Source organism: Grus americana, chromosome 31, assembly GCF_028858705.1.
Source record: "Grus americana isolate bGruAme1 chromosome 31, bGruAme1.mat, whole genome shotgun sequence".
NCBI classification, from domain to species: Eukaryota; Metazoa; Chordata; class Aves; order Gruiformes; family Gruidae; genus Grus; species Grus americana.
In genome coordinates, this window is record NC_072882.1 from 1,406,105 (window position 1) to 1,430,595 (window position 24,491).

Here is a 24,491-nt window from a genome sequence, read left to right on the forward strand (position 1 = left end):
CTCTTTGAAACCGTGGTTTAACGCAGGCGGTTTGACAGAGGCCTTAATAAGCAGTTGCTGTCTGGATGACGACTGGAATTGGAGGTGCCGTGTTCCCTCGGATGCCCTGTGTAAGCTTTGGAGGATGTTTTTATAACAGACTAAGGTGGTGGGTTTGGGGAATTCAGTTATGTAGCGCTGTAGACTGTCAGTCCCTGCTTATGGCTTACTCCTGTCCAAAAAATGGCAGAAGGTATATTTTTAGGTTTCTGAGTAAGCTGGCAGAGTATACTGGCATCACGAGTATTCCAAAGCACATGCTGACAGGGTGGATGCACTGTGAACTAGCAGAAGAGCTGCAGCAGGGACCAGTTTCAGGTGGTGAGTTTGATTTCCAGAAACCGTAGCTTGTATGTTTGTTTTCCCAGTATCCAAGGGTTGAAATCAAATACGCTCCGAGTATTGCCATTTAAATTTCCCTACGTTAAGCTTCATGTTGGTTGCTAACCAAGACCGGATCTTTCCTAAACACATCTGGCGACTGGGCACGATCGCAACCCTTTCTTCTAAGGCTGTGCTACGCTGAAGAGCTGCAAGGGTCTGCTTGAGGTTAGAAAGCAAAGACAAGGTTTGGGGTTTGTGGGTGCTCCGTCTGGTCGCTTTGGTCATGTCAGCTCCTTTTGAGGCTCGGCCGTGTGTGAGCGCTTGGTCGCAGCAGGATCTCTGGCAGCCCTGTTCCACGAAGGTGCCTGGACGAGCTGAACCTGTGGCAACACGCTCTGCTCGGCACGGGCTGTGCGGCGGAGGCACAAAACGCTGGCGTTTTGTTGGATCCCAGGCAGCGAGAAGCAATGGCCGCGCCGGGCTGCTGCCTGTTGGGGTCTGGCAGCGCGGTTCTCGGTGGGCTCAGCCGATCCCGGTGATGCTCAGGGCACCGCGGGGCTGGTGCTGTGGCAGGGGACAACCCGCTTGGTATCACGCTGCTGCAAACACAGACGCCGTGGCTTGGGTTTTGAGGAATGAACTGGCGAAGCGATGCGGAGATGGCCTCGGGGATTCATCACAGCGTTTGCTTTGCCTCAAAAGCACGCGCGGTGGCTGTACCTTCTGTTACCCAAACCTCTCTTGGTGAGGTGAGAGTTGTTGTGCAGAGTTTCCTCTTTATATCCTCTTATGTCACGCTGCCCTGCCGGCTGAGTGCGCTCAAAATAGCTGCCAATCCCAGTAGGTTTCACTTCAAGGTCTCTATTCTTAGCTTGCTGGTTAGCTGAGCAAGCCGCGTTACTCAGTAGTCATGAGTTCAAGGATTGTAGGGTAAAGACTAGCAAACTTATGCCGTGCAGGAGTTTTGTTTGCGTTTTATGGCAGCTTTGAAGGGACGGCTTGGGCAGAGCCCTACCCAGCAGTCTCAGACTTGCGCGCTCAAAAAGAGAGCCACATGCATGCGAGTATGAAATGAGAGTTGTCGGAGCCGGTACGCGCGCCGGAGGAGGCAGACGGTTCAGGAGACGGGATGACTCAGTGTGCGAGAGTCTGTTAAGTGGCGCATTGCATCTGACCCATCTACGAGCAAACGCGTCTTACTGCTGCGCTGATGACCAGATACGTGCGTGGCAGGAGTGAAGCAGAAGTGAACGTGGGATGCGGAGCGGTGGCTTCCCGGGAGAGGAACTAGCTGGATGTTCTCAGAGCGTTGCGTCGAGGTTGAAGATATCTGCCGCGCTGGTGATGTTCAGCCCGCCCTGTAAGTGCCTTTCCCATCTCTGGGGGATTTTTTTTCCCTCCTTGCACGGCTGTGAATCCTGACTGGTCGGTCGGTCTGGCTGAAGGAGTGCACGGGAGCATCCTTCTGTACGGCACGTGGAGGATGGTTCGTGCTTGGGCCTGAACCGAAGCTCTGATCTGGGTCTGGGGGACACAACCGCCGCTGGGGCAGGTGAAGGGCTTTGAGGTTGTGATTGCCTGTACGCAGGGTCCCAGCTCCGGGTCTCCGCGGGAGCTTTCCACAGCCTTGTAGCCACAGGAGAGGAGCAGACAGCATCAGTCCCAGTTGCACCAGCAAACACAGGACAGGCTCATCCGTTACCTGCTCTGCCTTTTCTGGCTTTTTCACTGGGAACGCAGCATTTACCCGCCAGCTCCTGCTCAGATCTGATGAAGGTGCTGCCTGGATGGATGCTGAGGGACCCCTCGCTAGTCCTTCGGCAGGACTTAGCTATTTTTGAGAGTGCATTTTGGGAGAGATCTTGTTTTCCAGACATCATTTAAATTCCTTTAACTTTTTCAAACGATCGTTGAAGCTGTCTGATGCCAGCTCAGCTGGGCTTAGATGAATTTCTACCCAGAAGTGGATCGGGCACAGCGTGTCGGGGTTAGGGCACGGGCAGGAGCAGCATCCTGCACCTCAGGGATTTATGGCGCAGGAGAAACGAGCCCGTCCTGGGGGCAAGAGGTGCTGGACGTGGCTTTTGCTGTGTGCTGCGAGGTGGCTGAGGCTCTGTACGTGGGGTTGCTGGGGAGTGAGCGTTGTGTACCGAGTTCGCATCCTGCCTACGCTGCGGGTAACGGTCACGTGCAGACGAGGCCTTTGTCCTGTGCCTGACTGCTTTTTTTAAAATTTATTTTTAGGTGCTCTCTGGCTTCCTCTTCCTCCTGCGCTGCACTGCACTCCCTCTTTCTAACTCCCTCTTCTAGGATTGCTTTTTGAACAATCAGTTCCTCCTTAAACCCATTTTTGCAGGCCTTTGTCTGCGCTTGGGAGCTGGCCCAGTTTAGCATTAGCAGCTGCTGGCTCCTTCTGGGTAAGCAAGAACAAATAAAGGTTTACACTGAATGAATCATTTGAGCCTTATCTGTCTTTCAAAATCGGGACAGCTGTACAACTGCTGCGTGGAGTCTGCCTGGAGGGCACAGAGGCTCCTCGAGAAAAACTTCTCCTGCCAGTGGCCGGAGCTTAATGGGTTTGTGCTGCTGATCCCTGCGTTGCCTCCGTGAATTCTTCCCTGTGCCTCTCCGAGCTCTATCCCACGCTTGGTTACGAAGCACAACTCTGGAAGAACTCCTTTTCCTTGAAGACTTGCTCCGCGCCGCCTCTGCTACAGGCTCCTGCGAACGTTTGGCCTCGGGGATGCTTTGAGCGGTTGGATCGCCGCGTGAAAACGCGGACGCTGGCTGCAGAGCGTCGTGGTGGGACCCAGGTAGTGGATGAGTTTTGAAGGCGGACAGGCAGCGCGTGGTTTGTGGGGAGCGAGCTGTTGGCATCCCCCTGGGTTCTCCACTTAAGCAAAGGGACGCGGCGGAGCGTCAACGCCGCAGGAACCGTGGCGTGGCTTTGCTGGTTTAAGAGGCAGGATTTGTAGATAAGCAGCGTTAGTTGGTTTAATAACAGAAATGTGGGAGAAGGGAGTGGAGCGGCAGATAAGCCTTGGGCTTGTGCCTGAAAAGTTTTAATCTGACACTAAGGTGGGGAGTTGCACCAGAGCTAATATTTTGCTCAGATGAATGGGACAGTTTTTTTCTCCTCTCCTCATCTTCTGGCGCTCTAGATTAGACTTGGTTTTATCCTCTTTGTACGCAGAGAGGCGCCCTGTCTAACTGTAATGAAGGTCTTGCCAGCGGAGCTGGTGTTGTTTAGCGGTTCGGAGGAAGTGCGGTCGCACGGTGAGCCTTGCCCGTCCTCCTGCAGCCTAGTCCTTCTCCCAGCTCGCGTCCTCCAGTTGTCAGAGCTCATCAGAAGAAGAAGCAGGCTTAGACACGTGACGCAGTGGTGGCAAAGTCTTTGCACCTTCTTGCAATTTCCCTTTTTTTTATTTATTTATTTTTTTTTTAAATTCTTCAGAGAATATGTGCCGCAGAGCCTGACCGTCTCTCTGCACCCTCCGCAGATGCTGCAGGGAGGTTTGGGCTCTGCGGCTGGATAAACCGTTTGCCTGTTGCGATGCCGGGAGCCACCACGCTCTTGCAAACTGGAGGTGTTGGTGGAGTTTCCTTCATGCGTTCGTAACCTGCCTTCCCAGTTTCTCTCATCCCACGCCCAAGACCAAGAGAGGGATGTGGTGGCTTGGTGGCTTCAGTACTGTACGGAATTGAGGGCACGTTTGCCAGACAGAAGTCCGTCCTTTCCAGCGGACCAGGCCTTGGGAGGAGAAGATGGCTCTGCCCTTTGCAGGGTAGCAGGGGCAAACCTTGCTGTTGACCCCATAAGAAGAATTAGGAGATTAAAGTGGACCTTTGATCCTGAGCGTAAGGGCTCTTGGCACTTTGACTCCTCTGGAGAAGATCTGCAGGCTGTCCTGGCTGCTCGGAGCTGGGCTTGTAGCTCCTGTGGAGTGTACAGAGGATGGTGGGTTGTCAGCAAGGTCTTCTCCTGCCTTGGTGGTGAGTTCCCCAGGGCTCCCGGAGCGGGGCTTGCTCTGAAGCGGTGATGGCCAAGGCTCTTGGGATACTCAGAAGGGGATTTTAGGACTAAGGTAAGGTCCTGGGTGAGGAACCGAACAGGTGCTCGTGATGGTGGTGGTGGAATAAAGTTGCATCGTGGCAGAAGCTGTTTCCTTAGTTCCACGTGAGTTCTTTCCTGCAAACTGCATCCCTTTCTTCTCTGGAGCCCAGAGGCACCCGGCTGTGGTAGTGACCTGGCCTGGCTTGGTGGGAGAGGGGTCTTGGAAAGGGGGTAGGGAGGCAAACCTCGCTACTGCGGACACAAAGGAGGGCTGCTGAGATACGGGGAGGTCTTGCTTGAGGCAAACCTCGCTATTGCAGACACAAAGACGGGCTCCTGAGATACAGGGAGGTCTCGCTCTGACCCGAAGAGCTGCGGCGGGGAGAAGCAGAGCATAGAGGTGGCACTGGACGCGTGGTGCTGGAGAAGGGGAAGCCAGGACGGGGGGGACACAGCAGCACGGACTCCTCAGCCAACACAGTTTCTTTCTTAACCTGAATTTTTCAGTCTTTCTGAAAGCTTCCAGTGCGTTAGGCTGGCTCTGTAGCCCACCTGCCAGGCCCAGGCTGGGGCGCTTTGGGGCCAAACCCGTGGATCCGCGGCACGGAGGATTTCTGAGGGATACCCCAGCTACCCGCCGCGAGCCTGTGTCGATTATCGCTTTACTTCTGGTCTCCCTGCCCGTGTCGGGCAGACTCCGAGTGCCCCAGTGCAGGGGTAAGCAAACAAGGCTTGTCCAACCCTTACAAAGCCGGGGCTGGAACCTGCTTTTCTAGTATGACAGACCAGGTCTCAGCCACTCTGCCTCTTTAAAGCAAGTGTACTCAGAGAGGGTTTGGCTTTTCTGCCTATAACTAATTTTTTAGCCATTAGGTAGACGGGGCAAAAGTCCCTGCTGGATTTGTCCAAGCGGCTCACTGTTGGAGGTCGGTTGCGACGCCTTGTCTCGTGCGGCGGGTCCGTCCCTGGTCGCGCGCCGGATGCGACGGGCGTGCAACGGATGCTGGATCCCCCCTTCCTCGTCGGCTGGATGCTCTGTAAAGGGAGCAGGACTAATTCACCTGGATTAAATCACAAGTCTCCTCTTTCCTTCCATCTCCAAGGCTCTGCCATCGTAAACAGCTGCTTACTGGAGTAGGTAAGTGGAGGCAGCACAGCCCTGCCAAGCCCTCGTGTCCACAAATGACTAAATCCTGCCTGAAAAGTCAAAGTATGAAAACATTATTTTTTGGTTTTGGCTGAGCCTCGTGGATTGCTGGGATCGAGCCATCTTGGCTGCCCGACGGGATAGCAGAGCCGCCCCTCTGGATGCTGGCTGGGGGCTCTGCCCACCTTGCAGCTGGCAGAGGAGGGTGGAGGAAGGCTGGTGCGGACGTGTCGGGGGGCAGGCGGGGGCCTGGGGCGCACAGGGAGGTGCCTGGGGGCTGCCGCTGCCCCGGCGGCGTTCGGGCCAGCCTTACGGCCTGGGATCTGCTAGCAGCGCTCTTGCAAAAATTGTTGTGCCCGTTGGCAAAGTGCGTTGGCAGGAGGGCTGGAGGGCGGTGCTGCGGCTGCAAGCCCTCGCAGTTCATAAATAACTGTGGGGGCTGGAGAGCCCGGCCGGTGTCTCGTAGAGGAGCTGTCGTGCCAGCCCTTGTGCAAATGCAGCACCTTGCTTGTGGTTTTTAGCTTTTAAGCTGGTTTTTCTCTCGTGTGCGCTTCCATGGCGGGGGCCTGCGTGCAGCGGGGGTTTCGGTGTGCTGCCCTCGTTTGCTTGCTGCTCCGACATCCCGTGCTGGGACGGTGGCCGGTCGTTGCCTGCTTGCAGGCAGCTCTGCCTGCCTGGAGCTGGGTCGGGAACCTTGTTGAACCATGCGGTGGGTCCGTCATCCTGCGGCAGCCTGGCCGATCGACCCTGCCGTCAGTTCGTAGGGAATAGGTGGATATGAGATTCGAGACACTAACGTTTGATAGAGCACTGGTCTGGGAGAGGAGAGCTCTGAGCAGCTCCGTGCTAAAGGCGCTTTGTGCATTTTGATGTCTGTTTAATATACACTGGAGCAGGAGCCTAAGAGGGTGGAGAGCAGTCTAGTAGTAGCCCAGTCTAAGTAGGTGTCCTGGCGTGCTCCTTGGAGCGTGGATCTTGCTGCCCGAAACATCTGACGTGTCTCACCTCTGTGGGGGAGGCTGCTGCGAGAGCAGGTGCCTACAAACTCAGCGGTGCTGCGTGTTGTGTTGCTGAAAGACCCCTGGTTCTGGGCTCTGGCCCAGCACCAACCACTTCCTTCTCCAAACAGCACAGCAGCTCGTAGCCTGCTTGGTCTGATGGCGTCTGTGCTGTGTTTTGAACGCAGGCAGCGGTGGACCGGGCAATGCATAAGCCACTGCGCATCCCTGCCCACTGACTTGCTTCTGCTTCCTATGCTCGCCTCTCCAGGCTTTCCCAAACGTACCCCTCTTCTTCTCCACCCGGAATAGCCCTTGCAAAACTTGGTTTCCCAGCTGGTCAGCGGAGATAACATAAAATGGATATCTGCTCTGCTCCTCTGTGAGCTCCAGACCTCAGAGATGGTGCATGGGTAGAGCTGCCTTGGCCGAGTGAGAGCTGGAACTCAGAGGAGCTCAGCACGAGCCTGGACTCCTGCTGCCTGGCTGGGGCTGGAGGGACAGAGCCGAGGAGCCTACGGCGGTGAGAAATCATGATGGGGAGGGGTGGCAGGGTGCTAGGGAGGTGGCAGTGGCCAGGGGATGTCCAACCCCGATCTCCTAGTGAAGAGGTAGGTGACGTGGTGTTTGCTCTAACACAACTGGCTTGCTCGTAGCATGATCTGATGTGACGTGTAACTGGGGGACACTGGTGCTTTTTCAAACCTCTTTAACTCGGCCAAATTTACAATCAAACTTTGCTTCAGAAGAGGTTGGAAACCATGCTCTGGGTAGTCCATTTGCAGCTGGAGAGGACAAGCGCGCCCGTGCGTCGAAAGGACAAGCTCCAAGCTGGAGGCTGTGCCAGCTGGTCAGAGATGGTGGTGGGAAGGGACCGTCCCTTTGGGTCCCATCTTCCTTGCTTGCTCCACAGGCATGGCTTGCAGGGGCTTAGGCAGCAGACCGGGCAGTCTGGGGTTGCTTCTGGTGGAAAGGGAGGTAGAACTTGGATTCAAGAGCTGTATCTGCTCAGTCTGGGTCAAGCAGAGCGGCAGCAGGCCTGCGATGCTACACTGGATGCTCATCTGCTCCCAATGGCTCTTGGTGTCCGTTCCCTGCCTCCAGAAAAGAAACCCCCCTCCAAAGAGCAACCTCCGCCACCGCCTGCAGGACCTGACACTTCTGAAAGACTCTGCAGTGTCTGGATGGAGATAAGGGTAGGGTTTGAGGCCAAAAATTAGGAGAATTTCCTGCTTCTAGAGATGGAGCCTGGATAATGCTGATTTAGGGCTTTGACTCCCATCTGCAGCCTCCCCGGCTCCCGGGGAAAGCTGACCTGATTCCCAGCTTGTTGGGCTCTCCCAGCTCGCGCCCGTTGGCAGCGTCAGTGTCTCGCTGGACCTATAGGCAGTTTGGGCACATGGATCCCCGATTCTCGGTCTTCCGCATTCATGGCAGCACAATTCCCAGGTACGCGGAGCCGCCGACATGCCGCATCCTCCTGCGGTAGGACAGAGCCTGGCAGTCGAGACGCCCCTTCTGCGTGGCCAGGCTCAGTGGTGAGACGCTGGTATGCGAGATGTAAACTCAATACCAAAGTTTAGATTACAGCCCTGTGAAAAACATCAGCTCCCCTAAATGGAGCCCAGATGGTGGCGGAAGCTGTGCAACGCATCGAAGCCGAGGGCCAGGAATTGCAGGAACCGTGTGAGCAAAGGGACCGGGGCTGTGGGGGAGGGAGAGGAAGGGAGGGAGGGTTACAGCTCGTGTAGGCTGTACTGCCGTCTGCATCAAGGGTCGGTTCCTAAACCAGGCTGGTTAATCCACCTCGCCCCCTTAAAAACAACTTCGGAACAACGAATGTCTCCCAAGTTGCATCACTGTAAATGCAGCATTTCCAAAGCTGAGGTTTCCCACAGCCCATGACAGCTGAACTTGCGGGCGTAAGAGGCCGAGGGCTCTTGGGCAAATTAGAGGAGACCGGGCAGATCTGAGGCAGCGAATACACGAGCCGTGTTCGCTCGGGACCTCTGCCAGAAGAGGAGTTTCCCGGTTTCCTCGTTTCGGCAGGTTCAGAGCCGCTGAGCCTAGGGAGAGGGTCGAGTGTGCGCAGTGGGAGCCTGGAGACGGAGCCGTGTTTTGGGTAAGACGAGCGCCAACGCGCACCCCGGCAGCTGGGTGATTGCACGGGCGAGCGCAGGCTACGGGGTGGCTGACCGTGACTCAATATCCTGGTGTTGTGAAAAAAGCAAACGTCCCGGGGCACCGCCGAGAGCCCTGTCTGGGAGGCTCGGAGCCATCCTTCCCCCCGCCGTGCTGCAAGGAGCCTCTGCCGCAGCTTGTTGTGGGTGTTTTGGAAAGGCACGGAGCGATCGAGAAGTGCTGGGGGGGTACCGTGGGGCACATCTGGTAGGGTTGGACACCGTGAAGCCAAGCAGTGCCAGTGCGCACGTGGGAGACCGAGGTGGAGGTCTCTAAACGATGCCGCAGTGATGCGAGAGCGAGTTTCCCTTCCCAGGGGGGTGATGGCCTTGGACTGCAGCAGAGCTCCTCTCCGGGCCAGGACAGGTCCCGTGGTGAGGATGTGCTGGGAGGTTTCTCTGGAGGGTTTGGCCACGTTAGATGAACAGTAGGAACGGCTGAGTTAATTGTCCCCTCCGTGAACTAGAGAGCTGGGCTGAGATGGGAAGAGATGAGATGCTTGCATAGAAATTGGGGCTCTTCCTCAGGTCGTTCTGCCAAGAGAAGTTGTGGGGGGACCCAGACACGTCCAGATGGGATCAGCGCTCCTCCGTTAGGACCCCACCGTCCCTCCTTCCTCCCTTCCTGTCCTCCCCACGTCTCCCTCCCTTCCCCTCCTTGTAAGAGCTGCTGCATTTTCCAGTGCCACCTGCTTGGGTGGTGACGAAAGGACTGGGGCTGAGCTAGGGACAGGGCAGGAGGGACGGAGAGGAGCAGGAGTGCTCCTGCGGGCCCCAGCACCGCTGCAGGCAGCCGTGGAGCCGAGGCCGGCATGGATACCTGTAAGCTCACCCACGCGACCTTCTCCTCGGAGCAAAGCCCGCATCACTCGAGATAAGTGTGCGCAGGAGCAACACCCCCCTCCTCTCGGAGATAAGTTTGCGTGCAGACAGCCCGGAGATAAACACCCAGGAAAGCAAACATCCAAATTGTACACCTGTACGGACACGGAGCACCTGCAAACACCCGCCGCACGGCTGTGCCCGTCCTCCCGGGGTGGCACAGCTGAGCCTGGCAGGTCTTCGGTGCTCGCCGGACCAGCACCAGACCTGGTTTTGTGCTAGAAAATCCCGTGTAGGGCTGTGCGGTGCCCCAAAATCTGGGATGCTCAGGGAGAGAGAACGGGCGGAGCGTGGTGTCACCTGTGGGTTGTGCTGGCTGCAGCTTTCAAAGGCGCTCAGAGCAACGTAGACCCCAAAGTGCCGTTACCCCCCCGCTCAGGTTTTGCACGCCTGGAGGATGCTGTCGTCTTTAGGCTGTGAATTCAGTTTTGCAGTAGCTCTCGTGTAGCCTCCGCGCGCGATGCAGAGCCTTAAGGAGTTCCTTCAAATTGCGGGAAGGGGTTTTTTTTTAAACTCCTCGTGTCTCGGAGAAGTTGTGAAATTGGCACAAACGAATCCGTGGCTGGCGTGGCCTCGCCGCGGTGGGAATGTTTCGTGGGGGATTTCGGGGACCTTGCTTTCCGAGTCCTGCGAAGGGAGCTGAACCGGTCGTCTGGGCTCCGCTTAGATTCGCGGGAGAGCAGATCCGTGCAGCCGACAGAGTTGCCGCTCGCTTCTTGGGAGCGGAATGCTTCGGGTTTAACTCCCCGAGTTTTAGGTGTCTGCAGTGATGGCATTTACATCTGAACCTGAGCCACGCGTTGCCGCGCTCTGGGCTGGCGGAAGAGCTGCTGGGGCAGACAAATCGCTCCGTTTTAGGATGTCCATGACCTGGATTATTGCTGGTGCCTCTGCAGCCAGCTCAGACATCTGCACCGAAATGTCGACTCTGGCAGATGAATCACAGCTGTAGCTGGTGGATTTGGATCTTACCCTCAAGTCAGACTCCAGGGTTTTATTTTTCAGGACTGACTGGGAAATCGTTAGGGCACCGTCACGTACATCGCAGATGAGATAAGGGGGGGCTGCGGAGTTCTGGTGACCGTCAGCCCTGTGTGTGCTGTCTGCAGACACCTCCCAGCGTGTCCCGCGGAGGCCGTTTCTGCAACATTTCTGGGTCCGCAATCGAAGTTTAGTGGCAAAATGACTACTGAGACCATGAAAAACTATATTTTGGTGTAAGTCGTGTCGTTTTAGGAGCGGGGGAACCAACAGACCAACAGCTGTTACGGCGTGTGACTTGTGAAACGCGACGGTGCAAGTGTACGACTGCGGCTTACGGGACAACCTGAGGGATGAGCTCACGGGTGTCACTACCCCTCTGCTCGTCTCCCACGTGGTCAGGAGAGAAATTCGTGAGCAGACTTAGAGATGCTCAACATTTGCAGGTAAAGGCACTGCAGAAAGAGACCCCCGATGCCCCCAGGCTGCCACGCTAATTAATTGTAGGGGCTCTTGAGACAGGCTTTGGCGCTACGGTCGCACCATGCGGTTACTCTGATTAAAATAAATACTGAGAGTGGGTTGCAACCAAGCCAGGGGGTGGTGGTTCTGCGTCTCATCAGTCACCGAGAGGGTTTGCTGCAATGCACCCCCAGTTCTGGGGCAAGCAGCAACCTGAGGAACCCTGTACTGACAGGTAGGAGCCTTGCAGAGAGTTGGGGAGCTAGACATCAGCTCTGCGCTTGTTATCTTTGTTTGTAAATACTGCAGGTGAACGCTAACCTTTCTTGGGAGGATAAACTAGTCCTTGAAGATTAAGAGCACTGTCTTGGTGTGTAGCTGCAAGGTGCTCCTGGTGTGGATGCAACCAAGCGGTAAAGATGTGCCTGCAACTTGTCTCTACTGGGCATCCTTTGCCCTCTGTCTCCAGGGCTGTGTGTACTTCTCGCCGGTTTTGCTAGCAGAGGTTTATTTGTCATGGATCAACAGCAGGAACCGAGCTGTCAGGAGAGGGGTGATGCTGGTCCTGCTCAGGCAATGCCGTGGTGGCTCTGCTCGAGGCCTCGAAAATAACTGAACAGGGTTGAAGGCTCCGCTGAGTCTGTGTGTCTCGAGTGATGCCAAGAGGCATCAAGCAGGAGTAAGGAGATGTCATCGCCTCTGTAGCTCATGACTCTTTGAGTGGTCTCAGTGCTGTGGCCGGCACTGTGCTATCTCCTTGGAGAGGGCAGCGACTCAATGAAAAAGACTCGAAACTGCAAAAATGCAGGATCTGCCTCGCAGGGAGAGATGATGAGGAAGCTCAGGCCGGTTATCTCGGCAAAGGAGACTCAAGGCATCAGCTCCTTTGGCTGATGGACCAAACAATGATGTGTTGGAGGCAGAGGTTAGCTTGTGGTTTCTGTGTTGGCCCTGTCCATCTCAATGCGAACAATCTGAGCAATGCCACATCTGATCTCTTCTCGTGTCAAATCGCAGCGGAAGGGAGTCCCCGGAGAAATGTCTGGAGTCTGCTCCTTCCCTGGCCAAAGATCTCATTTGCGGTTCCTGTCGGTTTTACTGGCTGCCTTTGTTGTTTGTGTTTTGAGGTGTGGATTTCTAAACAGTGATGATGACAAACCCTTGAAAGATCTGTCAAGATCAAGGAACTGGGAGGATTTTTATTTATTTATTTATTTATTTATTTATTTTTTCCCCCTTGGTGGGACCTTGCTGTCAGGGTTGGATGTCTTGTTGGGTCTAGCTTACTCATGAGTAACTGTGCTGGTTGGGTGGAGGTTCGCTCTCTCTTCTGCAGGAGCCTGGACTGGATGATAGCCTGCGACGGCGATGGGAATAAGTGATAGCGTTTGGCTCCTTCCCTGCTGGAGAGGTTGGGATGCTGGCACGGAGAGGCCGTTTCGCACCACGTGGACGTGTCTGGGACAATGTGCCAAGCGAGCGAAGAAGGTGGAGGGTGTGTCTGAGGAGAAGCCTGGGAGGGGTGCAGGGTGTAGGATGGGGTGCTGGCACATCTGGAGGTGGGACAGAGAAACTTGCAGAAGGATTTGTGGGCTAGGCCTGGTTTGAGCTTGGGCGTGTGCTGGATCTGTACAAATCTGCATGTCCTCCCTCCTGCCGTCTTATCTGCTGGCCCGGTGGCGGAGGCCTGCTGGGGGGAGAACCTTGCAAACCCCACGGCTCTCCCCTCTGTCCTCGTGGCTTCCACGTTCATCTCCTCGCAGCAGCTCTCGCGCGTTCCTGACCCTGGGAATGAGAGGTGGGACTTTGCCAGAGCTCACCCACCTACCCACCGGTCTGACGCCGACAGCCGGGAGGTTCCCAATTCCGCGCTGCCGGTTGCTTTTCTGATGTACTTCCCGTTAGCATACAGCTCTCCAGGTCGGAGAGACAGGGATATACCCCAAATAAAGATCTCACAGCAGGCTCTGGGATGAGCAAAGCTCCCTAAGTGGCATCTCATTACAAAACCCGGTGGGTTTATTTCGTCGGAATATCTAAATTAACGGCAAAAAGGCTATGACGTACGTGACTTTGAGGCGAGGGTTTGGTCACGGGTGAAGAGCTTCCAGCAGATTTGTGCTTTAGGAAGCCATTTGACGTCTTGTCTTCGAGGGTCTCAATTGAAGAGTGTGCCGAAATTGCCGTGGCTGGTGTGGGAAGGGGGAGACCTGGGTGAGAGCGGCGAGATGCACCGCGCCGTGTGTTCGGTCGAGGGCAGGGGGTGGTGGTGCGTTAGTGAGAGGTGGCGTTTGCAGCTCCTCCGCGTCTAGAAATTCGTATTTCACTGAGTAAGAAAGGCGTCAGGAACTTTATGGTGGGGAATAGAAACCGTAACCCGTAGGTCTGGCTGGGACTTGTGGCTTTTGTGCCGGGGCCGGGGGGGGGAAGATAGTTCTGTGAGGCAAAGACTAAGAAGGGAACTGGATTTGGGGCTGGGGGTCGGTGGATTTAAGCCTGGGATGGGGGGGGGTTGCAGGAAGGGTTTGTCCTGTCCGTGCCGCAGGATGCGCCCGCTCCTGGGTCAGGCGTCAGCTCTGGCAGCGCTTTGCTGAAAGCGGGGGCCGAACAGCTGCGAGAGGAGGTGAAGCTGGCAGAAGTGGGGCCTGCAGGAGCTGATTTATCTGGGAAGATTAAAATACTTTTTATCTAGCTGAGATCGTGACCTCCATCTAGGCTGTGCAAGGCAGGGGCTGCGCTTGCTCGCCGTTCGCTCCGGATCCCCGCCGCTCGCTGTAGCAGAGTCTCCCGCTGCAGCTCTGCCAAATCAGGAATTTACCCAGGCGTTGCTCCGTGTCTGTCTGCAGCGGAGATGGGGATCGGCAAAAGCAGCCGCAGCACCTCGGAGCCGGTCCCTCCTTCCCTTTTGGGTGCTCGCTGACCCACATGTGCAGGCTCGCCGGAGCCGAGCGAGCTGGCTGCTCCCTCAGCCTGTCCCTGGGCTCCCAAAATGTTTTGGGGTTTTTTGGTTTTTTTTTTTTTTTTTTTTTGCCTCTCCAGCAGCAGCCACATGCCCTTTCCACAACCCACATGTTTTTTTCTTGGGTTGCGGGGAGCCCTGGCAGCAGGATATCAGAGCAGACGTCCCTGCCAGGGTTCTGAGGGTGGACAGACCAGCTTTTCTCCTTCCCTTATCACCTTAGGCTTCGGGAGCGGGGAAGCCGCTGCACAGCTGCCGAGCCAGGGAAGAGCTTTTTTGGTTTTGGCAGCAAAGGGAGAACATCAAGAGTTGGGATGGCTGCGGAGGGACCACCTAAGAGAGCACGGGAGGTTGGCAGCAAACGTGGCTGAGCAAAGAAACGGCAACTGATGTTAAAACTCCCGGAAAGGGGACGGTTGTTGCAATAGAGGTGGTGGTGGGGGAAATAATATGGAAGCGTGGGAATGGCTTGCCACTAGATGGAGCGAATGGCCTTACGGGGATTTATCTTCGGCCTCTGGCAAGTCCAGGACCTTCACTGTGGGAATAGGTCCCTTCTTCCTCAAACTGCTGGACTTGACTTTGGGGAGCTGAGCTGGCCATCAGCATCTCCTCCAGCACTGCTGAGGTCTGTGGGGTGCGGTGGTCTGGGCTGTCGCCATCCGTTGGACTTGAGTCACCCCCCGATATCGTGGGCAAAGAAATCGAATCCTTGAGCTCTTGAAACCCATGTCCTTCAGCAGAAGCAAAGTTCGGGGCTCTTCGGGGTGAGAGTTTCCGTGTGTGAGTATGGAAGACGCAAGAGTCGGGCAGCGAGAGGACATCTTTTCCAGCCTTGATGGAGGGAGCGGTGGAGCTGGTTCTCCTGGGGCTTTGGGTAGGGGCAGCAGCCTTTTGGGAAACCGCCCGTGCAAGAGCCGGACACGTCGCCGTCATGATGCGCGCGGAGCTGCAGCGGGACCTTGCGGAAGAGCTTAGCTGCTGATCTCTAGAGCTGCGACGCTGGCTCCGCCGGCCCCACGGCCCTCCCTGAGGAGCAGGGGACCCCCGTGTCCCCTCCCGTTCTCCCGCCTCTCGCTTTTGGCAGAGGAGGCTGCAGACCCCGTCGGGAATGACGCAGCGCTGCAAAAGGAGATCGACGTAGGAAAACAGGCTGTCCCTCTCCGGTGCCGGCCGGGAGCGTAAGGAATCCCTGCAGCAGCGGCAGCTCCCCGGTGATGCAAGCACCGGCACAGCGGCCCCATCGGGGTGAGATGCAGCGCTCTTCCCACCGCCCGCGCACCAGGGGAGGGGTGAGCTACAGCAAGAAAAATGTGCCCTTCCACTTGGGTGACTGCTCCCAGTTAGAGATGAAAACATTTGTTCCTGAAATTGGAGTAATTCCTGGGATTGCAACACCCGGGCTGTGTTTCCAATTAATCTGCTGAAGTCGTCATGCATTTCCAAGCGCGTTGGCTCAGCAGAGAGAAATCTGGCATCGCCTTCGCGCTGAAATGCCAGCTGAGATGCGCGCGGTATTAAACGAGGAGAGAACGGCCTCGGCAGGCTGGTCCACTGGCATCTGGCACGGGATCGCCAAGGGGCACCGGGTAGCTCTGGTACGGCGGGGGGGGGGGGGACGGGACGTGGCAGAGAGCAGAGCAGCCCCCTCCTGGGAATGAAAACGCTTGAAATAGTTGTTGAATTACTGTCGGGTTTTTCCTGACTGGTTTCCTTCTGTTTCTGGGTGTGTGTTTTGTTTTGGGGAGAAGAGGAGGGGGGTGAAGTGAGTTATGCTTGGTCTATTCGCCGCATCGGCAGGAGTGTATTTACAGCTTCGCTGCCTTAGCGGTGATGGGTGGGAGATGTTTGCCGGGTGCTGCGGATGATGGCGTGACCTCTCAGCCTCCTCCCAGGCCTTCCCGCGGGGTGCTCCTGCTCCCAGAGCCGGCTTTGCGTTGGATGGTGCGTCTCCACGTTCGGCACCTCTCCAGGGAGCCGCTGGAAGGACAGGCATCCCCTTGCCGATGGTTTTTTTTTTTTTTTTTTTTGGGTTTCTTTTTTTTCTCTCCTAGGGCTGCTTTTGCAGAAGCCAGGGTTCCCGCCTGGAGCTGGAAGTGACCCAACACATTCCTCTCATCTCCCGTGTGATTTTCTGAGAAATGAAATTGGATCTAGAGCCTGGTCCCAGCTGGGTGGGAGCGGTCCAGTTGTGTTAACAGAAACACTCATGGAAAGGCCGAGCTTACGTAGAAATCTTCCCTTTCCAAGAATGAGGTTCAGGCTGTGGCCCCCCTCCCTCCGGAGTCAGCAGGGATGATGGACGGGAGCAGGGAAGGGGGGACGGAGCAGCTCAGCAGGTCTCCTGCTGCCGGGGTCACCGGTGGCATTTCCCGTTTTGGGGGAAGCGTGCAAATCGCTTTTGAAAAAAGGAGCGTGCAAGCTGCTTTTACTGGGTGGCAACTAGGGATGGCGTGTCCGGCTGCCTGCAGCTCCCCGCTCTGCGGAGCCCCTCTCCCCGTGCCGTAGGGGCGGCGTTACCCGCTGTCCTGCGGCAACGCTTCGGTTAGAGCTAGAAAGCGTTAAGGACGGTGACAAAGACCACTCCCAAATTGGATCACGCTTGCTTTCCCATCTGCGAGGGCAGCACCAGGGCAGCGTGTTCTTCGGTGGGAGTGTCGTGCGAGCCGGTGCGCCCTTCTCGGAGGCCAGCGCAGGCAGGCGGCTTGCGGCAGATGCGTAAAAGCCTGAAAAAAACCCCAGGGAAGCGAGGAGAGGAGGGGGAAGGCAAGTTTACCGCTGGTGTTTAATGCCGCAGTGCGTCAATATAACGAATACTCTTAAGGATGTTGCGCTAACTTTCCAAATTATTTTGCTCCAGAAATAGCGCTTTCCTATGTGTCTGTGTTAGAATAAGTCTCTGTTGCATAGATTTTGTAGCAGCGAGGATGTAATCTTTCTATATTTGCTTGCAGAACAATAACACTGACGCTTTCTATTTTTAACGCATCAGTGGGGCAAAAATGCGCTTGGGAATCTTCAGGGAGCAGAGCAGCTCTGCTCGTAGCGCTGCCTTCGTGTCCGGGCTTCAGGAGCGACGCCAGCAGCTCAGCAAGAAGCGCGGGCTTTAAATGTGCCTGGCCCCCCCCCTTTTCGGCAGGTAAAGGGAGACCGGGCTGCACAGGGCTTGTTTCCCTGTTCCGGTGGCTCGGCGGAGTCCAGGCTCGCGGAGCTGGGTGGTGGTGGTGGTGGGGAGGAGCAGGGATGTGTGGCATCGTCCATCCTTCCCTTCCTCCTGTTTCCCTCCCTGCCGTGGCCCTTCGAGGCTGCGGTGGGGAGCGCTGAAGGGTTTGGGGCTCCGACTGTGGAGCTGACTCTGTGATGCTCATTTGGGTGGTACCAGTCCTGAAATCCCAGCTCAGGTCCTGAGAGCATCTCAAGCCTTTTTTATATATATACATTTATTTTTCTTTTTAAGATAAAACCAGTTTCTGTCACCACGTTGATCATGAAGAAGGGCTGCAAGCGATAACCTGCAAAGCCCTCCGAAACGGGAGGTGAATAACAAAACTGGCACCAGCTCGAATCACAATCCCAAGTTTGGGGACCGATTCATAACTTTGAGTGGTTCTGCCCCGGGCAGATCCTTCTGCCACCCTCCGCTGCTCAAGCTGCCCTCGGCAGCCGTCCCCTGGCAGGATGGGCTTGCGTTGGTCCTTGCAGGGTTTTCCGGCTGCTGACGTGTGCGCTGGAGGAGCCTGAAGACCTGCACCTCCCATTTGGAGCAGAAAATAGGAATTTAGGGTGGAACTCGCTCCCTGGGGGCTTTGTTTCGCCCCGCCGGGCTGGGTCCAGAGAAAGTGTCTTCTGCTGTCTTTGTTTTTTGGGTTTGGTTTGGTTGGTTTTTTTTTTTCCCCTGCAGTGGAAAATCCCACCGGTCTCAGGAGTGGATTTTATCATGGTGTTTGCGCCTGTTGCAAAGACTCTGGTTTCCAGGTCCTCGGTGGGACCACGCGCAGGGATTGCCACGTTTGCACGGCAGCTGGCGGCTGCCAGCGGATTTCAGATTAAATCCGAGACCCGGACGTTGTGCCAGGGGATCCCGGGCGAAGGTGGAGTCTGTGCCTGCGGCCGTCCCTCCTAGACGGGGCAGCAGGTTTGCATTTCGGGGCTGGTCCTTTGGGGCAAAGAGACAATTTTGGTTTTGTCGTCCGGGGCTCTCGGCCCTCGGCTGGGACAATGGCAGGAAGCCGGGAGCCACGCGCAGCTCCTTGCCGCTGGCCAGGCACCGCATCCTCGCTCCGCCGCCGCTCCTCCCTTGCTATTTCCATCGCATTGTCCGGAGGAGAGGAAGGATGTTTCCAGCCTTCTTCCTTTTTGCCTCAAAGGGATGTGGGGCGGGCGGGGAGGGGAGAGGATTTTTCTTGCTGGCAGTTGTGCAATAAGCACAATTACTGCTTTTCGAGGCGCTTTCCCGCTCCGCCCAGGTCAAGGGGCCTGGGACGTCCCCGAGGTCTCCCCTGCTCCGCGGCGGAGATGCATCTCGCCCCGTGTCCCCGCCGGCAGCCAGTGGGCTCAGGCACGGGCTCCTGTGCAAGGCGGGGGGTCGGAGCTCGGTCGGGGCAGATGCTTCCGCAACGTGGCCTTTAGCGGACGCGCAGGCATGGCCGGACTCGAGGCGCTCAGCAGTGCCGGGGACGATGCTGCCGTCTCCGCATCCCTTATTCCTGGCGGTGGGGTGAGGCTGTCGTGAGGTTGCTGGTGCCCAAAGTAAGGTATTTTGAGAAGGCGAGGTGGGATCCTAATATTATAAACGCCCTGAGCGCCACGTCGGGGTGGGGATGTATGCGTGGAAGTGTGGTGGTGGGGCTGCGGGGGGTGGGAGGATAACCCACGCGCAGTCCCCGGCCCCTTGGGGATGGTTTCGGGTGCCTCCAGAAGAGGTGTGCGGTGGGGAAAGGGAATGGGCAAGGTCACCTCTTGCTTTATGATGGAGAAATATGGCTGTGAAAGGGGGTTCTGGCTTGTTTTGGGGATGCTTTTAGTTCTTCGTCTTGTGGACAGGGCTCTGATGGTGACAAAGAAACGCTGCAAAATCCTTCCTGTGTTTTTGCACAGCTCCGTGGCCGTGCTAAGTCAAGGCTCCTCGCTGCGCCGGAGGAGGCCGGGCTCCCATGTGCCAGGAAGTGAAAGCAGAATTAATTAAAATGGGAAATGATCTTAATTTGCTCTGGCTAAATCCCTTCAGCTATGGACCCCAAACGTTTGAAGCAAAGATCTTGGTCAGAGCGCGACCACACCTCTCCCATCGTTCAGAGGAGGAGAAATCATCCATGACACATCTCTGAGGGGTTGACTGTATGGGAGAGTTTTACCAGTTTTACTGGGGCGATTGTCGCTTCCTGGTAGCAGCCAAACTGGGAAAAGCCCATCTCTTACTGAACTGGATCCCAGCTCAGCTGGGATCACCTCAGGACAGCCAGAAGAGTCCAAATTCAAATCTCACGTGTGCTGGTGTTGAGTCTGCCCTGGGACAGCCCCAGGACTTAGCAGCACTGCTGATTTTTTCCGTAGGGGAGCAGAAAGCTTTAAGGATCCCTTCTGGCCTTTTTTTTTTTTTTTTTTTTTTTTTTTTCTCGTCCCAAAGTGGATCGGGACGCAGCGTGGCTGTTCTACCCTCCTCCAACAGCATCCGCCGTGCGTGGTACCCATCACGTGCCGTTCTCGGGGCCGCCCTCCATACCCTGCTTTGGAGCCGTCGAACATTTCTGACAAAGCCCAGGGTCGAGGCCAGCCTGCAATAACCTGCCAGGAATACCGGGAGCTCCCAGATTTTGCTGCTGACAGGAGGTGTCCGGCAGTGCCAGGGCGATGGAGCAATTACTTGGCGGCCGTCGGAGCCAGCTCTTTGCGTTAGCGAAAAATGCGAATGATCTGCAGGCTTGTGAAAGTATTGTTCATCCCCCCCCGGGGGGAGGTCGGGGTAACGACCTCGCTTGCGTGTCCTTTGGCGGTTTTAAGCCTTCCTGATGCTTCGGCCACGCGCGTCCCGTTGGGTGCGTTGGCGTTGGCCGCGCTGCGGTGGGGTTACGGCGAGGGAGGAGGGGGTGCACGGAAGCAGGAGGAGATGCGCAGTTCAGTTGTCTCCCTCCTCCTCCGCGGTTTTGTAGTTCTAGGGAGGCTCAGAGCGTGGAGAACGCAGCAGAATAACAATTCTAATTTCTAAGAGCTTAGAAATGATGCTGGAGGAGCTGATGCAATAAAATATCACTGTAGGCTGGGCCAGAAGTTTTTTCCTATTTTTTTTTTTTTCTAACCTATGAGCAAGCTGGGGTATAAGCTTCGTTATGGCCTAGCTTATTACACGTTCCCGTTTGCAAAGCAGAGAGGGTCTCGCGTTCGTCTCCGGCAGCAGCCGGAGAGTTGGAGCGGACGCGCGTGGGAGCAGGAGGAGGGCTGGCATCGCGGACCGGCCTCTGCTCCCCCCGTGGCTTTTGCTTCCCCGACAAAAACCTCGGCGTTTCCACCTGCTGCTGCGTGGGGTCTGGGTGCCAACCACCTGCCCGAGCCCACGCAAAGCCTCCCTGTTTATTTTGTCTAAAAGCAATATCCCCCAAAGCAGGAGGGGTGTGTGGGGGGGGTGGGGGTTGTGGGGGAATACCCACTCTGGCTTAATTGCATTTAATGAGTCTGATGGGGCTGGCTGCCAGCAAGCCGAGGGCTTTGCCAAGGTTCGTACTTGCCCGTGAGAACTGCAAGGGTGTGGTGCGTGGCCGCGCCTGGCTTTGCAACCGCTGGGAGAAAAGATCTGAGAGCTCCCGCCGCCCTTCGCCGCAGTCGTCGTGCCGCTCGCCCGATGCCATCGGCCCAGCCGGCGTCGCAGGACTCGGCTCTACGGGCGCGTTGACCCCCGAGGACTCGGAGGAACGCGATGACGTCTCTAGGTGAGCGCGCTGAGCGGGTGGGAAATATTCCTTGCGGATGTTGCAGGGGACCTTATAAAGGTGCGTTTGTATTAGATGCACCTTGAGCATCCTTTTGTCCGGAGCTGGGTCCGGTTCAGCTCCGCAACACGCACCCAGCCAGGCGGCCGTGGCTTGTTTGATCATAAAGTGAATTTTGGGGTCCTGGGTGGGGACGTGGTTTTGCTGAGTTGACGCCAGGTCTGATCCTGAGAGGTGCTGAGGGCTCAGATCCCCACACGTGCACCGATTCCTCAGTGTCTGGGGTTAACGCCGCCGCGCCGGGCTCGCTGGGGGTTGGTTTGTTTGTTTATTTTCCTTTCCCCCCCCCCCCCCTCCATGCCCAAGCGGCTCAGCGGCAGGATTTAACCCTGCTTTCTGGGTTAAACACCCTGGGCAGTGTTGCTACATGAGTGCGGAGCGCACACACCCCACCGCACCCTCCGTCCCCGCCAGGCGCTTTGGCTGCCTGGGGGCACCCGCGTTCTGCAGCCGTCAGCTGGGAGCCGGCCTGCGTCCTCCTCCGAGGTTTCTCCCTGCCCACTGCTGTTCGCTCTTGCTTTTCCCCTGGCAGGCACCGGCTGCGCGTAGGACACCGTGTCCCCCTTGCATTTCTTCACCCCCAGCTCTCGCGGAGACCCAGAAATCCCATCTGATGACTTGGCTGTGCCGTTTCTTGTAGCTTTTCCAGCCCTGGTGGCATTCCCTGGTTTCAGCGTTGCGGATCTCTTCCCAGCATCTCCCCCAGCTGCTTGCGTGCCCCAGATTTACCCCCAGGGTGGGCGTCACCGTTGTCCCCGCGGTGTGGCAGAAGGGCTTGTTGGATCCGGGCACGTTTCAGCCCCCTTTGCATTAAGGATTTGACGCCTGCGCCTTGCCCAGCTACGCAGACGCCAACTTTGAGCCAAAGTCCGTGCTTTCCCAACTTCTTCGTGAGCACCCAGGTATGGGAGGCGGTGCCAGACAGCCCCACAGCGAAGGATACCAGAAGTGTATTTGTGCAGGAAACTGAAAACGCTGCGGCTTCCTTCCTCTGACATAAATAGCTCTTGCCCCTAAAACCCGATTCTCCGCTCTACGTGCTGGTGATCTCCAGCGCTGGCCGGAGGGGATGCTGAGATGAGGCGAGCAGTGGTCGGGGACCACCGTGTGCGGAGCTCTCCCAAGCGTCTCCTTGCTAAAACACGTCACGGTCGGCACTGGAGCAAGGCTTGGGGTGAGCTCCGGTTGTGCCCTTGCTGATGGATGCAGTCTGTAGAGCTGCGCAGGGAGTTTCTTCCGTTTGTGCCTCTTTCCCCGGGTTGCATCCTCTTCCCGGAGAGCTGGGGCTGCTGGTGTTTCTCCCAATTCCTTCTTCTCTGCGTTGTATTGGGCCTGAGGTCTTTTTTTTTTTTTTTTTTTTTTTTTGTAATTTATTTTATTTTCATGACCGAATCTGCCTTCCAGCCCAGCCTTGGACCTCGGCCAGCCTTTGCCAAAGGGATTTCCTTCTCTGCAGTACACGGAGAGGCTCCAATTAATGGGCAAGTCCCCTTGAGTAGTCACTTGCTGAGAGTGGGTATTGTGGGAGTCCAGACTTTTTGTCTCAGCACTTCCAGATCAAGCAAGACACGGCTTTGGAGCCCTGAGCTTTTCCCTGGGGGCTTATGAGTCAAGCCGGGCTCTTGCTGTGTTGCACGCAGCAATTAAAAAAACAAACAAACAAACAAAAAAAAAAACCCGTAGGCTGAGCTGTGGCGCTGGTGAACAGCAGCCCCCGCACAGCGGTGACCCTTGGCAGGCGGTGCGAGGCGAAGCAGGTTGGAGGTTTGAACCGAGCGGACGGAGGTTTTGTTCCGTGCCGTGCCCGCCAGGCGCTCAGTGCAGCGGCAGGATGCTCCTGACAGCGGCTTCATGCGTGCAGGGGTTGACAGCAGCGAGGACCCCCCCCGTCCTTCCCTGCGACGGCCCCCGGATGAGCTGCAGAGGTGCCGATGAGCCCGTCAGCGTGTTGTCCAAACCGGTTGGGAACGCTCTCCTCCGCTTATGCAAACGGCTGGTAATTGAGGAGAGGTTCGTATAATCGTTTGATCTCTCCTCTGCTTCCCTTGGCACGGAGGCCGCATCCTCTCGTGCTGATGTAATCAAACCCGGCGCGGGAAGAGGAGGCATCCTGCACCGAGAGGGTGCTCGCTCGCTTCCCGGGAGCTCTTGGCTGCGTCCGCAGGGCTGCCGCGCGGCTCGGCTCTGTTGGCATCTACCTGCTTGGAGAACAGCGACCCGGAGGAGCTTATCTTGCCAGGAGCAGTGCCACAGCCTCTCGCCAAAGATCATCTGCGTTGGCTGCAGGGAGGGAGATGGTGCTGAGGCTCTAGGCTGGACTGTTCCCTCTTGTCAGAAGCCTGGTCGAGGGAGAAGATGGAGCCGTTGGACGACACCGGGCTGCTCCAGTTCAGGCAGAGCGGGGGTACTCGTTCGCCTGGAGCTGCTGCCTGTCACCCACGTTTGTCTTTGCCCGCGGGCCTCGGCAGTGTTTAAGCTTTCAGGAGCAGGCTGCAAACCCTCGCTGCTTCTCTGGCTGCTCTTGCCGTGTCCGCAAGGAGAGGACGTGGGCGGTGAGGATGCGTAGCAGCCCTCGGTGGGCTGTTTGCAGGGCTGGCAAGGCGGGAGGAGCGGTGGAGCTCGGCATCGGCCCGCTGCGGGGAATGGCTTCGGCAGAGGACCGGGATTAACGGTGCTGCCTCTCCGTCGCGTGAGTCGGGAGAGCACGGTGTGCGGGGCCGCGTCGGCCCACCGCTGGCGGCTCTCGAGCAGACCCCGTCGGGGCTGTGCGACCAGGTGAGGGGGGTTGGAGGGGAAGGGATCCAACGGGGTGGGCTGCACCGTGGGGGGATGTTTTCTGTCTGGGAGGGGAGGACTTTTCCTGAATCTTGGGGAGTTTCCATAAGCAGAAACTGCCTACGCTGTTCTGGGGAGCACGAGGTGCTGCCGGGCAACCTTGGCTTTCCTTCACGAGAGCCCTTTGGTGATGAACCTCCCTCTGTTTCGGAGGAAGTGGCAGTTGTTGCGAGGTTTCCTGGGGATACCTTGCACTCCTCCGTGCAGCATCCTCCCCCCGAGGGCCTTGCGCTGCTATTTGGGATGGGGTTTACAGCCGGTGGGGGTGGGAGGATGCAACTGCTGGCAGGAAATGACTGCCAGAGGTTTCCAGCTGTGCCAGAGCCGTGGTGGGGATGGAGCCCAATTGCTGTCCCTCCGGTCCCGTGTCCCGGCTGCGATTGCAGGAGATGAGCTCTTCGGTCCCACCTTGTGCTGCCCACGCTCGAGCTGCGTGGCGTGGGGACCTGAGCCTTCTGCAAAGCAACTGGTAAAAACACTGTTTATTTACTTAACTCGCTTTAGACGCGCGCAAGCACACCTACACCTGCCTGCGTAGGCACGGCTGATGGTCCCATATAGCGGGGTGGGACCGTGGAAAAGCCGGCAGAGGCAGGGATGCCTTACGTCGGGATCGTCAGCAGCTATTTGCGAAACCGCAGCCGTTG

At 56.9% G+C, this 24,491-nt stretch overlaps 1 protein-coding gene across 8 annotated transcripts in view; it reads left to right on the plus strand.

Moving 5' to 3' along the window:
• The window catches only part of HDAC7 (histone deacetylase 7), an 88,901-nt gene that overhangs the window by 39,383 nt on the left and 25,027 nt on the right, over nt 1–24,491 (plus strand). Inside the window, exon 1 of one of the 8 annotated variants that reach the window (XM_054806896.1) lies at nt 1,263–1,723. The exons of 4 other annotated variants lie outside the window; for them this stretch is intronic. In XM_054806896.1, coding sequence (XP_054662871.1) covers nt 1,621–1,723 — 103 coding nt within the window. In that variant the 5' untranslated portion in view covers nt 1,263–1,620. Of the gene's footprint in view, nt 1–1,262; nt 1,724–18,664; nt 18,781–20,928; nt 20,950–23,763; nt 23,785–24,491 lie in introns of those variants that run through there. 3 more of the 8 variants (XM_054806902.1, XM_054806899.1, XM_054806904.1) reach the window with 3 other exon arrangements.